The sequence below is a fragment of the Boleophthalmus pectinirostris genome, unplaced genomic scaffold, assembly GCF_026225935.1.
Source record: "Boleophthalmus pectinirostris isolate CB_2022bp ecotype Guang Dong unplaced genomic scaffold, ASM2622593v1 HiC_scaffold_8, whole genome shotgun sequence".
Taxonomy (NCBI): domain Eukaryota; kingdom Metazoa; phylum Chordata; class Actinopteri; order Gobiiformes; family Gobiidae; genus Boleophthalmus; species Boleophthalmus pectinirostris.
In genome coordinates this window covers 11,200,637-11,214,493 of record NW_026571515.1, presented here as the reverse complement: position 1 = coordinate 11,214,493, position 13,857 = coordinate 11,200,637, and the positions used below count along the sequence as shown (strand labels likewise).

Sequence of the window (13,857 nt, the reverse complement as noted above, 5' to 3'; positions counted from 1 at the left end):
AATAAACTGGAGTCAATGGACCTAGAATCGCATCCATGCTCACTTCATATTTGGAACACAGCCATCAGGTTAGCTATGTCCATTTAGATATACAGTCTCTACGCCATAAACCCCCCGGTCTTACCCAAGCCCCGGTAGCGACTGAGCTGTTGGTAGATCTGCTTCATCCTCTCTATGTTGAGCCTGCTGGCCTCGGCGTGGTGGACCATGGGTTTGGGGTAATGCACGCCGATGATGCATTTGGCGGCGGCCTGCACGGACTCCGGCGCGTTCCAAGGGTCGTAGATGTACTTAGCGGGGAAACCTCGGAGGACAGGTAAATAACGTCTGAAAGCACAGGGAGAAATCAGACATGCCAGCTTGTACGAAAATAGAAGAGCGTGTTTCGAACGGGCTTAATACGAGGAAGCAAAAGTCAGTCATATCATAAAGGTAAAGTTTCATAGGAAAATATGGTACAACATGTACTACAACAAAGCTAAGAGTAAAAAATATGAGGAAAATCTGCATATAGGTCAAATCAAACAAACAAATATGTTTAAATATTGTCTTGTATTATTTTTTGTTTTATAATTAAGAAAAATATTTACTTAAAATGTGCAACTTCGACTTCTTACTCCAACACTTTTCTTTTTTAATGGCCCAATTAGTAGAAATGAAGTAGGAGCATGCGGTTATTCTTAAAAAAAAAAAAGTTTATGGAAAATGAAAGCTACAAAATGGAAGCTACAGACATTCACAACACTGCACAAAGTAGTAATGATCTTCATAGTGCACTGGAGTGAGTTAACAGCACAGTGCTCGAGCATATAGAGAGAGATAGAGAACCAAGGGCTGTGGTCCCAAGCAACAATTACTTAAATGCAGCCACACGCCACCAAAATATTCTCCAAAATAAGCCAAAAGCCGAGGGTGGTCTCAACATTGCTGTTTTTTTTTTGGTTTTGTTTTTTTCTGTCGTGGAATTCCGCCGTTTTGGACAAAAAAGATCACCTACCTACTTGTTGCGACCTTACCGAGAGTCCCGAGAGCGAAGGGAGACAGACAGAGGAGGGGAGCTGTGGAGCTGTGGGGAGCGGCACAGTGCAGCTCTGAGAGGCAGAGAAAACAAAAAAACAACAGGACGGGGTTTGGGGTGGAGCAGGGGGGAGGGCAGGAGGGGTGTGGGGGTGGTTGGTTGGGGGTGGGGTTGGTTGGGATGGTGGTAGTTGGTGGTGGGGTAGGTAGTTGGTTGGGATGAAGGTTGGTGACGGTTGGAGTGTGGTTGGTTGGGATGATGTTTTTTGGGGGGGTGGGGTTGGCGGTTGGGATACTGATTGGTTGGGTGTGGCGTTGGCGGTTGAGGTGTGGTTGGTTAGGATGGTGGTTGGTGGGGGTGGGGTTAGTTTTGGGCGGTGGTGGTGTAGGGGTGGGCGATATCGCGATATTTTAAATATATCAAGATAGTTTTTAAACTCGATATGAATTCTGACATATCGTATATATCAATATAATGCTTATATTTAATTTCACCGCGTCGCCTCTGCGCGCCCCCGCCTCCCTGATTTTGTTCGCTTGTGTCTCCTTCACTCGTCACTATCGCAGTGAATGCCGAAAGTTGGTGCCAGTGAAAAGCTTCAAGCACCACGAACCTTTTCCACCATTTACAGACAAAACCATCAGCGGCACATCCTCACATTCCACCGAGCCGCATCCTTCAGCCCGAAAGAAACTAAACGAGCTGAGCTGCGTGAGAAGAGCGCTGTTTATGCAAATGAGCCATGCACTTAAGTTTCGTTTCTGTAAAATGTAAACACACGTGCGCAAAACTGCATTAAACACATTATTATCTCAAACGGGTTGATGTGGCTCTATAGTCGTTATGCTTTATATCTTGTAAAGTTTAGCAATGTAAAGTCTATTTATGCAGAAGATTTGAATTAATCTGTTGCAGTGTCACTTGTACAATAGTGTGTGGAATCGTTGGGTTTGATCTGCAGTGGATTGTGGGATTAAACCTCACAGCTCCTTACTGCTGGATAATAACATGGATCTATTGAAATAAGGAACATCCTGAGCTTCTTCTGCTGAAGGAGCTCACGGTTATGATTATGGTTTGGATAACAGAGTTAATGCGAAGATGATCTTGTGTTGAGTTGTTTTATTTATGAATGAAAAGAAGGAAATATGTATTATTTCTTTTATTTTACAGTTAAATCATTATTTATGTAATTAGGGTTTTTTGTAATCTTAAATGTTCCTGTATGAACTGCCGACCTCTTACACTTCAATTAAAAAAAAAGGACCTTGTGGAATTTGGCATATTTGTTTTTGCAGTTTTCAGTTTTAGGGGGTTATTTTTTCTTGAACATATATCGAGATATATATCGTATATCGAGATATAGCAAAATATATCGAGATATATTTTTTGATCCATATCGCCCAGCCCTATGGTGGTGGTTGGTTGAGGGGGGATTGGGTGATCGGGGGCTTGGTGGTTGATTGGTGGGGTTGGTTGGGTGTGTGGTCGGCGGTTGGGATGGTGGAGATTGGTTCAGGGGGAGTGGTTGGTTGAGGTGTGGGGGTGGTGGTTGGTTGGGGGCTTGGTGGTCGGTTGGTGGGGGTGGGGTGGTTGCGGGAGTGGTGGTTGGGGTGGGTTGGGGCAGGGGGGAGTGGTGGTTGGGGTGGGTTGGGGGAGGGGGGGTTGGTAGGGGGGAGGTACCACGGCACTCCGGGTTTGGATCGCCGAACGCTGCCCACTGGCCCGGATGGAGCTTAGGAGGACCTCTACTGTAATACGCAGTTAGAAAGCAGAGAGAATTGACCCACCCCGAGCCCACCTGCCCCGAGCCCACCCGCCCCCTGAGAGGAGCCGGTGCACAGGGGAACAGTTCTGCCAACGGTGTCTACGAATTTGAAAACACATGCGGCTAGAGCAGGTTAGTAAAGGTTAACTAGAGGAGAAGTAAGCGGTGTTAATGTTATAAAATAAACGGGACATGGCCTGACGTTCAGCGTGCAATCTTCACAACCCCAAACCCTCCGCGTACTTTTAACAGGCGAAAGAAACTTATGGAAGTTAGCTAAGCTCGGCAGTTAGCTCAGTTGGTTAGCTTGGTTGTTAGATGCAGGCATTAATAAATGTTCATAATGAAATGAATGCTTCATGATAACTCTCCGTCTCATTGTAACGTTAGCTTCACTCACTCACTTCTCTGAATGTTTCTGAATGCAGACCTACAGAGCTAGTGTGGTGCTGGTCGCTGGCAGAAGTGGTCCACTGTACGACACGGCTCCATGCCCCCCTGCCCAGGCCCCTCCCCATGATCAGACAGAGGAGGAGTGAGAAACGAGCTCATGCCTGCTTCCCCCGATCCCCCTTCAGACTGTGGTGGTTGTCTTTTAAGTGGTCAGTGGGCCAGAGCCTCCCTGCTGACTGTTCCCTCCCACAGCCACAGCGCCGCACTCTGGGCTGGCCCACTAGGGGGCCCCCTCATTTCACCAAAAAGGACCACAACCCTTTTGCCAGGAAGATCCGCGACCTGCCAATGACAAGTGGCCCCTGGGGGCAGCGGGTGGTGATGTAATGCTTTGTGTACAGAAAATATGCAGCTGCAGTGTTGGCCAGCTAACAAGTGATGAAACAGAATGAGTGGACTATGGCAGGTGTGTTTGTGTGCAGGTCTGTGAGGCTGTGCTGAGTGTTGGTGTGATGAGCAGTGCAGAGGACAGCCCTGTGTTAGCCAGCCGCTGCTCCAGGGCCACTCGCACCAACAGGGCTGCATTCTCCTAAGCAGAGCACCACTGAACATTTCACAAAGGGCCGGATGAGGGGCTTTGCCCAGCGCTTGGACAATGGACCGGCTCGCGTGGCACGGCGCGGGTAACGAGTACCAGCGCTAGCTGCAACACTGCGATGGCAGACAGCTGGTCCAACGCCTCTCCTCACTACCCTCCGGGGAATGCTTCATAGTCCTCTACCTAATGAATGCAGGCCAGGCGTTCGTATTTCCCTACCAAGCGGTCAGAATCCCTTTTGACGAAATGAGACGCCACCGAGTTACAAACCTGTCCAGAGGGCGCTGCTGAGGCGCGAGCGAGATAAGAGTGTCCCTCAGGGTTGCACACAAAGAGAACCAAGCGGCCACTGGAGTCTCCACTCACCCTGAGCCCATTCGGGGCGGTCAGACCGAGGCAGGCCGCGCCGGAATGGAGGGTGGAGAGAACAGCAAATGAGCTTAAAAGCAATCAGCTACAATCAGGAGGAGAGGGACAGCTGAACTTTTCTCCCAATCCCCCAAACAGATGAGCCAACACAAACACAGCCACATTAGAGAGTTAAACAAGCGCTACGTCTGCCTTGAAAAGTATCAGTCGGCAACAAGTATATAAATATAGATATAGACACTAAAGTTACACACAATACAGGGACATTCACACACACTTACAGCCATAAACACGCAACTGTACACGTCTCAACATAGACCGGCTCAAAAAATACCATGCTGAAGTTTCAAAATATGAGTATACAACAGGGCAAATTTAAACAGGGAAAAGGGACTTAATATGGGCTTCACCTCACCTACCGGGGAGCCTGGAGGTACCCCCGTCAACCCCCGTCTCTGCAAAACTGGCCCTTCACACTCAATTTTAACTGCATTTATACAAAAGTAAATCTAAACCTAAATCTGAATTTTTAAGCACAACTTCCAATATGCAGTTATAGTTCTCTGTTTTTATTATTGCAGCTGTTTAGGAACTGACATTTTGAATATTAAATTGTGCACGAACTTTGTACTGTTCCTAATGCTAATAATAATACTACAGTAATACAGTCACATTTTCAGGTTCCTTTTAGACACACATGGGAAAAATGATATGGAGATAATTTTTTTGTCATTTTGTCCCATAGTTTGTGCCTGACTTGTTTTGCATGATTATGTTTGCATACGCAGTTCTATTTATATGCAACCAGCGGCCTACGCAAAGCAAAGACATAAATTTAGTGCAGCTATCTTTTGCATCTCCAATTAGTACAACCATCTTTTGAATACTTCCATTATGTCGATCTGTATTGTCATTTTTACCTTTGGAGGATTCCCTTTAGGGTATCGGTCTAGTGCGTGGTAATTTGTCATGGATTCATGTTTTAGTAATGTTTATTTTTATATTTTGGGATTGTGAAAGTGTGTGTAACTAACTAAACTAAATCAAATCCTGTGCAAATGCTAATAAAATAGTTACAGATCATGCTCTTGTGTTCTCAATAAAAATCAAATAAATGAATGGAAATAAATGGATAAAAGTAATACATTACTTAATAATTTTGCACAATGGGCAGAATTTAAAAATAGTGTATGTTTTAACTTTGTGATACAAATAGTGATCCTACTTTTTTTGTTGTTGTTGTTGTTGTTAGAGGTAAATTTTACAGAAATATTAACTGCAAAAACACCACAAGGAAAGATTTTTAGATAATGTTTGCAGAAGACCAAGTTACAGAATAAGAAAGCTTCCTGTTACATGCAACATTTGAGCACTTTTCCAAAAAACTACAGTATTTAATTTTGAATTGTTAATCACTACGGCTACAAATTTTTCATCATTCTGAAACTCGTGGATTTCAAACTTTTTTCTAGTAGTGCAATGCAGAATTTGAGGTCCTATGTACTTTGTAGAGAGTTTATAGAGACACAGAGAGGAAGGTGGCGATCTAAAACTGTTTTTTTTTCTTTACCTCCTTTTCCAATATGCAGTTATAGTTTTATGGGTACTGCAACTGCAGCCGTGGAGTGTTTTAAGTCTCGTCTTAAGACCCACTTTTACTCTCTCTCTGTCTTTTATTTATTTAATTTTATTCATTGTTTTATCATTTCTAGCTTTACGCATTTTAGCACTTTTTATTTTTTGTTTTTGAATACGATTTACTGTCTTTTATTGTATTCATTTGTCTGTGCAGCACTTTGGAAACTGTCATGTTTATAAAATGTGCTATATAAATAAAGATTTTGACTATTACATTATTCAGTTTGAGTACAGTTAATCATATCGTCTTTGCTCTGTTTCCTTACAACCTCTTGTTTATAGCTGAAATATTTTTATTACATACTGCTATTTTATTTTATTTTTACTTGTATATATACTTTTATATAATTATGCCTTATTTGACACTGGTCTGTTGCTATTTTTGCTACTTATTAAGAATGTATTATTAGCATGTATATATATGTTTTTTTAGTATAATGTGATGTGTGAGCTACTGTGTCCAAGTAATTTCCCCTGTGGATCAATACATTTTGTCTAAGTCTAGGTCCTGCGTGGTTTATAGAGAGTTTATAGAGACGGGGGAGAAGGGTGCCTTCCAGCTGGTCATCAGAAGCAGCAGCAGCGACACCTAGGGGCGGAGCGGGGAGCTGTACCCACCTGATGAAGTCCCCGTTGGGGTCGGTGCGGCGGCCGAAACCCACGGGGCAGTAGCAGTGGAAAAACTGCTGGAAAAATGAGCTGCAGGACAGCCACATCCAGCTCCCAGCATTCACGCTCCAGTCCGCGTCCAACAGCAGCTCCTCGAACACCTACGGCGACACGAGAGGGACAAACAAGTCAAATTTTAAAAGGGCTGAGGTGACGAACCAGAAGTTACATAGACACACCTATACATGTTTAAAGGTCCAGAAATCCATAATGATCAGACTTTGAATGTAAATAAAGCAAAAGACTAAACCCTAGAACTTTAATTATATTCATTTTTGATGCCCTATTTACACTATTTTTGAGTATGCTCTGATGTTGTTTCCACATCGCAAACATACCTGGAATTGTGTTTTGTTTCATTCACACATGTTTAACACAAACCCTGCATATTCAGGCTTGGTCTTGCACCTTCCTGCTTGTGTGAGATTTTGACCCCTCACCAACCCAGCAGAGCTCTACGATCTGCTGGGCAACATCTGCTGGAGGTCCCCCGGTCCCGGTGCAAACAGTGGGGTGATCGTTCTTTTGCAGTGGCCGGTCCAAAACTCTGGAACTCTTTGCCCATTGAGTTACGGTCCATCCCTGATCTGCCTTTGTTCAAAGCCAAATTTAAAACCTACTTATATAGAACGGCTTTTAACATTTAGTGGCCCTGTGACGCTTTCTTTATTTTAATGGCGTAATGTGCTTTGTTGACATATTTGTATGATGTTTATTGTTTTTTATCTTGTTTTAATGTTGTACAGCGCTTAGGTCATCTTTGGTTGTTGGAAGATGCTATAGAAATAAAGTTTGATTGACTGATTGGTTGATTGTGACGTCGTGTGGTAATACAAGAAGTGCTTAAAAACTCCACACACTTCGCCTTGAATCGCTTGGATAATTTCAGCCCTGGAATTGTCGATCTTAACCGAGCAAAAAGTAAAAAGTAGCTGTTAACTTGAAAACTGGAGCTTTATGACAACAAAAGTAAAACCAAACATTTTGAGCTTTGGAGACGAAGACGGACTCTTAATTACTCATACAGTTCGATAGTTAGTCATTAGTTACAGTTACTCAACAAAAGTTATCGAAACCAGACACAAGTCTGGGAATATTTTGATAAGGTTACAGCATTCTCAGATGACTTAAAGCTTAGAAGAGTCATTTTTGTGTAGGGTGTTTAAATATCACGAGTGAATAAAATGTTACAATATCATCTGAAACCCAAGAATAGATCAGGCAGAAATGTGCAATATTTTTAGACTTTGTGTTTTTTTTGTTTTCTTTTTTCCCCTCCCTTCCTTATTTGAGCAGCTATTATTTTGTGTTATATGTTTTCATATGGATGGATTAGGCATGCCCCTGCTTGCCATGCATCTTTGTAAAGCAATGGAGCATCGGTGTATTCTTAGAAAACCAGGCAGATTAGGGAACATTGAGTGTTTTCACAGTGTGACAATGCAACTTTTATACCACATGAATTAAACGCCATTTTAAAAACATTCAAAGCACATTGCTGTTCGTATGTGCATTACTCACCCTCTCATACATCAGTGTTTTGTTTTGTTTTTTCTTACTACTTTCTACATTTTAGACACATACAGTAGAATAAATAAAGCAAGATATATGAAATTATGTTTTTTCGACAAAGCAAAAGTTGAGGATTTGGTTTTAACACATTTAAAAATTCAAAAACAAAAATATACTTTTCCAAACAATACTTACAATATCAACTTCTCATTCAGTATATGAAAGATGGAACAATATTTTTGGGGGTCAGTATTTATCGTGTGTACATTTTCTTTGCGCTATTAGGATATTTTTGGTAATTTTTGGACTATATGGCAAGATTTAAGCCACAAAAGGTTGAATAAATAAAAGTACTAAAGTGAATAGAATAGTTTCTCTGGTTTAAATCTGCTCTTGGGTTTTTGTGTCAGTGGCATAAATTGGTTTCAATATTATAATCCTATATTTTCTTCAGAAATATATCGAACTTCAAAATGTGTTAAATGTGACAGATCTACTTTGACAGATTAGATAAAACCGAGACGTTATTCTGAAATGGTTGTGATGGTGATATAATTGTGTGGTAAAGGCAAATTGGTTGCTCAAACTAAATGAGTCATACTGGAATAATACATATTAAAATGGGTATATCCCCACATACATGTTACAAATAATAACATATTTAAATATCGGAAAGACTGCATGTCCCATTTGCTTCCATGGAGGAGTTAATCCCAAAAGTCTCTTATCTGCTCACTGCTGGGAATGTAAATAACTAATACTAACAATTACGAAACACTGATACATCACAAGAGTGTAGAAGATAAGAATCCCTTTCGCCCACATCCCTGGTTTAGTGGGGGAGAAGGGCTCTGAGTAATGTTGTCAAACAAAACTATAATCATGGCAACTGAGAACCATAAAACAAATAACCATAATAAAATCTCCGAGGTGAATCCAAGATGGCGTTGTATTGTTTTCAGAGGCCTGTGCTCATTGGGGCATGGGCCCAAAAATCATTTTCTCTTTCGCATTTACTTCCTCAATAAGGGTGAGCTCTGTAACGTGCACGGCGTGGAGCATTTGGACCAATCTTACAAGTCTTACAAAGCTAATTTTTAGGAGCTTTGAGGACTGATTTTTTTTTTTATTTCATGTTGTGAAAATAGAAAAGAATTCCTACAAAATCCAACTTTTGTGAAAGATGTCAATGCCCTGTCAGCAAAACACGGGCAGTTTGAATTCCAAAACAAAAGATGCTTTGCGCTCTATGGGAGAATTCTTTCTGGGCCCAAGCTCCCGGGAGCTACAGTACTTGGAGCGGCCACTAGTTGGTCTCTCTCCCACAGAGGGGGAATGCCTTATTTAGTTTTTATTGTAGATCCATGCTCAGACTCTTTTGAAACGTTGCTTTTTAAGCTCAGTTTTTAACATCATGTCAGGGGTTTTAACCAACTAAGAAGTGCAGCGTGTGCAGTTCAAAGGACACAAGGGCTTGTTGTATTTTGTGCCAGTTAAGGAAATATGGACATTTGAGATGCCAGAGGCTTTTTACTAGCCTCATTCATCAGACAATTTCACTTTGTGGAGATTGTATAACCTTGCAGCATTAGGATTTGTTCACTCGATGGTAAGAGGGTACTTTTTTATTTAGTCAGTCAGTGCTATTTGGTCGTGATGTATGTAATGCTCCAAATCCCACAGGAAGAAGGGCAATAACGTCTTTCCCCTTGATACAATTCACCAAACTTTCTCTTTGTTACAGTTTTAAATCCTCGATCTCAGGAATCTTTGCCAACACAGAATGTATATCTTCGTCTACATCCATCTCGACCGCTTTGTTTACCATTGTGCTGTACCACAAAAGGGACCCAGACAGGCCCTTGAGTTTGACATCATGGCTTCACACCTCTTCTCTGATTGGCTAATGCGTGGTCTACAACTTCTGGGATTCTTGCAAATTGTCTAGTGTATTCCGATTCCTGATCTAGTCACTGGAGAGAAATTAAATTGAGTGTAGACAATCTGTGGCGACAACCTGGCTAGCTTTTTACACCATATGTGGCAAAAATGTGGCAGAAGATCTTCCAGAGGAAACACTTTGAGGGAAGGAACTGTTTCGTCACCGACCAAAACACTAGAGCGGAGTAAGAACAAGGCCTTTCCTGTTGTGTTCACCTGGATTCCCCTGGAGGCTGCTGTGATGCTGCAGGACACAGAGGAGGGACACTTTTGGCTCTTCCACAGGATCTGCTGACCCTCCCTGACCAGTCCTACTGTTAAACTGCACTGAGACCTTTGACTGAGACACAAAGGCCACTGAGACGTGCAGTGGATCAATAAAGTATCTCTGTCTCTCTCTGTCTCTCTGTTGCTCATGCCAGTGGGACCAACCTCGGTGAAAGAGGGCACCTATCATATCCTATCTTCATCTTCATTTAAGAACAAAGCTGTGAAATAAAAACCTCAGGATCATGTAAAGTGGACCAAAATGACGAGCAGCAGTTACAGAGAGGGGCAAAGATTTGTGAACTGGAGTCGATGGAGCTGATTCGAGCCCATGCCCACTTCCTGTTGGAGCACAGTGAGCAGGTTACCTATGTCCACTTAAAAATACAATCTATGTCCTGATCAGATGAACCTTTCCCTGAAGGAGATAACGCGGCTCCTCTGTATTTGCTGTGACTAATGCATCACAAGGTTGAGTATTTTGAGCTTTGAAGGTGTGAACAGACTAATAAAAAGATTACTCATGTTACACTTAAGGTGTGTTTTTGAGAAGGTAATTATATCTTAAGGCTGCCAAATATGGGACTTTTAAATTATCTGATTCTGTGCAAACATGCTCTGAAATTCTTTCGTTATTAGTTCATATTTTAGTCCTTTTGACAACTCACCTATGACTAAGCGATGTGATGTAAGGGGGTAACAGCTCAAGAATAACTTCTGTGGGAATTTCTTTTCTTACCTTCATGCCCTCTTCCCAGCTGATCCACAGATCTCCGCGGGTGAGGAAGCAGGCCACCGCGTGACGGGCCAGGTGATGTATCCAGCCCTCCTGCCTCAGCTGAGTCATGATGGCGTCGATCCAGGGGAAGCCGGTTTTGGCCTCTGCCCACTTGGCCAGGGCCTCGGGGTTCCGGTCCCAGGGGATGCGCACACAGATGGGGTTGCCCTCCATCTTGTCGAAGCGCGGGTTGTTGGTGGCGGCGGTGTAGAAGAACTCCCGCCAAAGCAGCTGGCCATACAGAGAGAGGGGAGGAGAGCTGTTCTTCTTCACCTGGACAGAAGAGGGCACAGGGGGTTTGAGAAAACACTAGAGATAGAAGATGGCACCTGTGGATCATTGTTTTATATTATGGACATTTTAAATCTCAATATTGATCTAAAATGGCTTCATTAAGAAGCTGACTTCCAGTTCAAAACTATGGTGTTGCTTTCTACCTGCTGCTTTCATCACCGTAAACATCATCACACACTCTGGGTAACTAAAGTTCACAAGTAGACTAAAAGAAATTTGCCAAATCTCCTCATCAAAGCCTGATCTTGTCCGAGCTTGAAAACTTGGATGGGAGAGCGCCTGTAATACCAGGTGCCACACTACGGCGCCAGTGGCAAAACTGTTGCTGTGTTCTGTTGCTGTGTTCACTTGCATAAAACATTGCCTCGTATGAATGTGGCGTGTGTGAGTATCACAGGAGCACAGATTGGTAGCTTCACTTCTGTCAGTCTGCCCCATGACAGCTGTGGCTACAGTTACCTCACCAGTGTGAGGTAAATTAATAATGCATGAAACTGTAAAGTGTAGTTCAGCATCTGTTATTTTATATAAGACATAATGAATATAAATGAATAAAGTTTTGTTTGGACACTACCGTGTTCCATCAGCAGGGGGAGCTGTAATCACCTGCAGTCCTCAGGTAGTTTCATTTCCACTCAAATTATGACTTAATCTACCTGCTGTAGCATTTGAGATTTTTTTCAAATGTTATGTGCAATATTAATAAAACGTATGTTTATTATTAAAATATCCTGTCTTAATCTGCATAAAAAACTGTTTAGATCTGTACAAACATGTTTGACATGTGATTTTTGTATTAGTTTGTCTGTTCATTTCAGTCCTTTTGTCAATTGAACATCACAATTCATCCAATTATTGAAATATAAATCTCAAATTTAATCACTGAACAATGCAAATTGCAATTACATATTTTTCACAAATCGTTCAGCCCAATCCCACTACATTCTCCTGCATATATCACATCTTCAAGCCTAGAATGTGTTACCAAATGATGACATATACATATGTTGTTTATGTGTTTGTGTGCAAACCTTGCGGTAGAGGTCGGTGAGTTTGTAGTAGAAGAGGCGGCAGGAGAGGCAGCCGAAGCGCAGGTAGGAGCTCAGGCCTGTGGGACTGGCCAGCAGCGAGTTCGCATTCATCCTGGGACGCTCAAAGTTTGCCACCCACGCCTGCACACAGAGAATAAAAACATGAACAATGTTGACACGTCATACTCATCATTAAAAAGTCTATACGAGCTATGAAAACTTTTCCATAAAATTATATTATTAAAGCCATTAACAAAATAATTTTTTATGCCAAACTGAGTCTTGAGAGCTTTAAGCTTTTATAAATGGTAAGATGAATATTGTTAACATGCAGGTTTCTGTTGTAATACAGTGATTTCTTGGTTTCACATGACGTCACATTATGCTATAGGCCAGGTCTGTCCAAACTTTTTTCATCAAGGGCCACATATCTAAACACAGACGAAGCAGAGGGCCGATCGAGGGCCGTAGACTGGTGCTTAGTACAGGGAATAATTGAAATATGTGCATGTTTAACATGTTAAAATGAGCCATCAGTCTGTATTCATGTTAAGATCCTTAAAACTACACACTAAATATTAAATATCAGCTTTATCAAGGTAGATTTTCAAAACCTTGCAGTAAAAAAATATTTTTTTATTGATGCAAAGTAATTTGGGCCAATTCACCTGGAAGTCTGAGGGCCAAGAAAAATGTGTCTGAGGGCTGCATTTGGCCCCCGGGCCATAGTTTGGACATGCCTGCTATAGGCCAATGTTATTTAATACAGATGGGGGCAGATAAAATTTATATTGTCCAATTGCAGATTTTTGTTGTAATACAGCATGGTCTTGGATCTAGTCAATAATAGAAATGATCAGATTCCATATTTGGGAATTAACCTTTCTGATATTTCATAGCAAAATACAGTAAAAATTAACAGGAAAAACTGGCTCTAACCCCCATCTGGAAGTATAACATTATCACATTCTAAAATCTGAAAAACCACAAATTTTTTTTGCCTGAAATGTTTCACAATGTGGCTTTAAACGTATCAATCTTACAGTTATTCAAATACAGATCTATGGTTTTACTGGATGTGCAATTAAATGAATTTAATCAGCTTGGCCATTTATAGCAAAAAAAAAATTAAATTAAACTTTCAGACTTTTTGAGCTAAGTTATAATGATTTAAAATAGAAATTGTTTATATTTTATTATTATATATTCATTTGTGTTAAAAGAAAAAGTTACATAGTGCACCTTTAAGCTTGATGTTGATGGGATGAACATAAGAGGTACGTCTAGAGGTACAGTATTTATTTATATTTTTTTAAAGCAGCTATATTGACAACAGAAAAATAATTAATATAATATATTAAATGTATTTTTGACATAATATTGTAATTGGTGAACATTATCAAGAGAAGTAAAAGTTTCCTTAATTTATTCAAGTTCTAGAGCTGCAGTACTGACTTTTCTCTCCAGATGGCGCTCTATCCTCGTCAAAGCCTCAGTCTCTCCTCCAGGCCACACAGCTGAAGGCAGGCCCTCGGTGTCAAAACCTGAGAAAAAACACAATAATAAGAATTGTACATTTAA

The 13,857-nt window shown here is 41.3% G+C and overlaps 1 protein-coding gene across 2 annotated transcripts in view; it reads right to left on the bottom strand.

The window, feature by feature from the left end:
* LOC110164204 (cryptochrome-1-like) overlaps nt 1-13,857 on the bottom strand; it is a 94,061-nt gene that overhangs the window by 28,829 nt on the left and 51,375 nt on the right. For both annotated transcript variants that reach the window (XM_055165500.1, XM_055165499.1), the window contains 5 exons: nt 13,732-13,820; nt 12,277-12,417; nt 10,913-11,224; nt 6,403-6,554; nt 125-327 (listed from right to left, as the gene is read on the bottom strand). In XM_055165500.1, coding sequence (XP_055021475.1) covers nt 125-327; nt 6,403-6,554; nt 10,913-11,224; nt 12,277-12,417; nt 13,732-13,820 — 897 coding nt within the window. The remainder of the gene's footprint in view (nt 1-124; nt 328-6,402; nt 6,555-10,912; nt 11,225-12,276; nt 12,418-13,731; nt 13,821-13,857) is intronic.